Source organism: Sphaeroforma arctica (genome assembly GCF_001186125.1).
Source record: "Sphaeroforma arctica JP610 unplaced genomic scaffold supercont1.316, whole genome shotgun sequence".
Lineage (NCBI taxonomy): Eukaryota > Ichthyosporea > Ichthyophonida > Sphaeroforma > Sphaeroforma arctica.
This window is the reverse complement of record NW_014040242.1, coordinates 73240-77069: the sequence shown is the minus strand read 5'-3', so window position 1 is coordinate 77069 and position 3830 is coordinate 73240. Positions and strand designations below refer to the sequence as shown.

Here is a 3830-nt window from a genome sequence, read left to right as displayed (position 1 = left end):
TCACGCATCACCATCCCCCCCTTTTGTAGGTCGATTTGCTGCTGCTATACGTGACTTATTACTGTTGTACGGTGATGTATGAAAGTGCTGCGTCGGTTTCACTGTCGCCTGCGCATTCATATGGTCGTGTCTGGAGCGTGTTGGTGGCGATTGAATTGACATCTCTGCTTTATGTAGTAGTTGGCGCGTCACTTCGCCTACCATGACAGACGCGTTCTGTGTGAAGGGCTGCACCGCCTCAACGATGCCATTGGAGGTAACCTGCAGTTAAAGGAAATGGATGATAGGTTATAAACAGTCGGAGTGGTGTTAATAATGATTATGTACAATCGAGAGGAATGGATGATAGGATATAAACAGTCGGAGTGTTGTTAATAATGATTATGTACTATCGAGAGGAATAGATGATAGGTGGAGTGTTGTTAATAATGGTTATGTACTATCGAGAGACTTTAATTAGCGACACTAGTGCGAGTGTACTTCCTCCAGCTAATACCGTATGCAACACAGAATCACAAGCTGCAGATAATGGCCAACACTAGTGATAAAGGTCATTAGGACCGAACATTCTGGTTGAGACTGCCTACACAACTCTGAGGCTGTTCGCATCAGAGGCAGCGCATTTACATAACTTCGGAGTGATTGAAGTACTACGGACTGATACCACATTATAGACAAGATACATTGGTGCTCATGAAATATCAATAAACAAAGACACATCACACAGAGACTTGGACCATTTTGTCCTAACCAGAAAATACATATTTTTGCATTCTATGCTCTACAATAGATGATACATATCTTTGGATTTTATGCTTTACAATAGATGATACACATCCTTTGGATTCTATGCTTTACAATAAATGATACATATCTTTGGATTCCGTGCTTTACAATAGATGATACATACCTTTGGATTCTATGATTTACAACAGATGGTACATATCTTTGCATTCTGATTCTATGCTTTACAATAGATGATACATTTCTTTGGATTCTATGATTTACAATAAATAATACATACCTTTTGATTCTATGATTTACAACAGATGATACATACCTTTGGATTCGGATACTATGCTTTACAATAAATGATACATACCTTTGGATTCTATGATTTACAACAGATGATACATATCTTTGCATTCTGATTCTATGCTTTACAATAGATGATACATTTCTTTGGATTCTATGCTTTACAATAAATGATACATACCTTTGGATTCTATGATTTACAACAGATGATACATTTCTTTGGATTCTATGCTTTACAATAGATGATACATACCTTTGGATTCTATGCTTTACAATAGATGATACATACCTTTGGATTCTATGATACACAACAGATGATACATATCTTTGCATTCTGATTCTATGCTTTACAATAGATGATACATACCGTTGGATTCTGTGCTTTACAATAGATGATACATACCTTTGGATTCTATGCTTTACAATAGATGATACATACCTTTGGATTCTATGCTTCACAATAGATGATACATATTAAATGCTATATATCTTTGCATTCTATGCTTTACAATAGATGACACATATCGTTGTACTCCATGCCTTACAAACGTGCACTTACGAATCGGTGTGCGTCTGTCGAGGCGTCAAATAGTGAGTGGATAATCTTCAGCAGCGCCAGCAGTACGTTTGGTCTTGCCGAGTATGTCTGTTGCAATGGAAGCGGATGAAGGTTTAAGGTTTAGACCGGCAGGCTTAAAATTAATCATCCAACACACAAAAGACACTTGACTGTCGCATAGTAATGCGGGTCTTGACCTGTGTATGGGTATGTGCATTGTCTATAGACCACAAGACTACACCCATAGCCTCAGCTCATGCCAGACACCACATTCATGCAGCAAACACACACAAGCACAAACATGCAATTGACAGCCGATCGAAAGCACACCATACATTCAATCGTCGCAGGATGATTCTAACCATACGGCCCTCGGCCAGCAATGTATTGATACGCTGAGACGCTTCAACGGTGCGATGCAGTGGCTCTAACATCAGATCAAAGTACGGACTCTTCGCACGCGCAAAGGCGTTAATCATGGTGTCTAGCTGTGCCGTCTGACTGAGTATGGGCTCTACTTGGGCGGGCGCATCGGCCAGCCTAGGCAGGTATGGGTTTAGGGTATAAGCGAAGTTAGAGTCTTAGGGTTTTAGGGTTTTAGGGTTGGGATGCTCATTACGTACGACGCTGTTGTATCCCACTCGATTGATAACGTTTGAGTGTTTTAGGGTTTAGGATTTAGAGTTTTAAATGTTTGCTGTGTCTTGGATAATATCTTTTAGGGTTTAGGGTTTTGAATGTATGCTGTGTCTTGGATAATATTGTATTCGTAGTGTGACGATTGGAAGTGTGTCGTATACTAGGTAGGAGTATGTTGGTTTGTGTTGCTGATGTCCGTCTCGAAATGTGGCCTCATTTACAACGAAACCTCGAACCTTTATCATTCCAAATACAATCTCTTCTAAAGGTATTGACTTTTGACTGCGAAGGTCGGGAATAATCCCATCATATCGGAGCACTGCCAGTATATATGCATATACCAGGTAGATATGAATTAAAGCACCATACTTCAGCATTGCCAGGTCATGTGTACATACCAGATAGATAGTAATTAAATCACCATACTATAGCACTATCAGGTCATGTTTACATACCATATAGATAGGAATCAAGACACCATACTTTAACATTGCCAGGTCATGTGCACATACCAGGTAGATAGCACGTCCATTGCCGTGGCCTGGAAGTTGGGGTCTTGCAGCAGTTTGTTGAACAAATTGATCCCTGCACCAAATCACACAGAACTTAGTTTAGTGGAAATTGAGTGCGATTGGGAAGTCTCTGAGTTGCTATTGAGCTATTGTCGGGGTATGAAGCCAAACCCCTATTTCATATGCAATTCGGTCTGTTGCAAATGAACAGTTGCAGTCCTTGCGGGGGACCATGTGCTTAATAATCGAACGTGTCAATTTGCATAAACCAAAGGCTAAAACATTGAAAATTTAAGGCTAAAACATTGATAATTTAGGGACAGTATCTCAGCATACCATCGTTTTTGTACAACTCCAAACGCGTCTTTCTGGAGCACATGCCAATGTCACAGATGATTGGGAGGGCCAATTGTTTGACCGGATTGTTCTCTTCGATCACCTGTTTCAGAATAGGAATGATCCCAGATGCTGCGGCCAATTCCTGGCGTCTGTGAAAAACCGATGGCCAGGGCAATTAACCAGGTTTTTCCGAGTGAACATTAAACGAGATAACATCACCAGGTGGAGGATGGAAGGAAAAGAAACTATGGCATGCGTTAGAGGTCACCAGAAAAGAGTACGAAACAAAACAACAACTCACGAGCGTACATAACCATCAAAATGTTGATCAGTATACACTCGCAGGTAAAATCGCATTCATACTCACAGAAATATGGAATGAAATACTGAGCAGTAAAAGCGAACAATGCCTCCGTCTCTGTACCATGTGCATTTACATGAGCACAAACATCTATATCACTATACCTTTTGTTGACCTTGCACAGGTTGTAGAGCGCGCTCAGTACGTTATTGTATATATCCTGTATGATACAAGGAGTGGATCCATGAGATAAATGGTGTAATACATCAATGTATATATACACACAACACACACACACAACACACAACACACAACACACACACACACACACACACACACACATATATATATATATATATATATATATATGTATATATATATATATGCATAGATACATATATACATATACATATATATATATATACATATACATATATATATATAT

At 39.5% G+C, this 3830-nt stretch overlaps 1 protein-coding gene across 1 annotated transcript in view; it reads right to left on the bottom strand.

Moving 5' to 3' along the window:
* SARC_05127 (hypothetical protein) overlaps positions 1 to 3830 on the bottom strand; it is a gene marked incomplete at both ends in the record, with an annotated part of 6339 nt that continues 2509 nt past the window's right edge. Inside the window, 6 exons of the mRNA XM_014301020.1 lie at positions 1 to 261; positions 1595 to 1681; positions 1930 to 2134; positions 2746 to 2818; positions 3082 to 3233; positions 3550 to 3605. Coding sequence (XP_014156495.1) covers positions 1 to 261; positions 1595 to 1681; positions 1930 to 2134; positions 2746 to 2818; positions 3082 to 3233; positions 3550 to 3605 — 834 coding nt within the window. The remainder of the gene's footprint in view (positions 262 to 1594; positions 1682 to 1929; positions 2135 to 2745; positions 2819 to 3081; positions 3234 to 3549; positions 3606 to 3830) is intronic.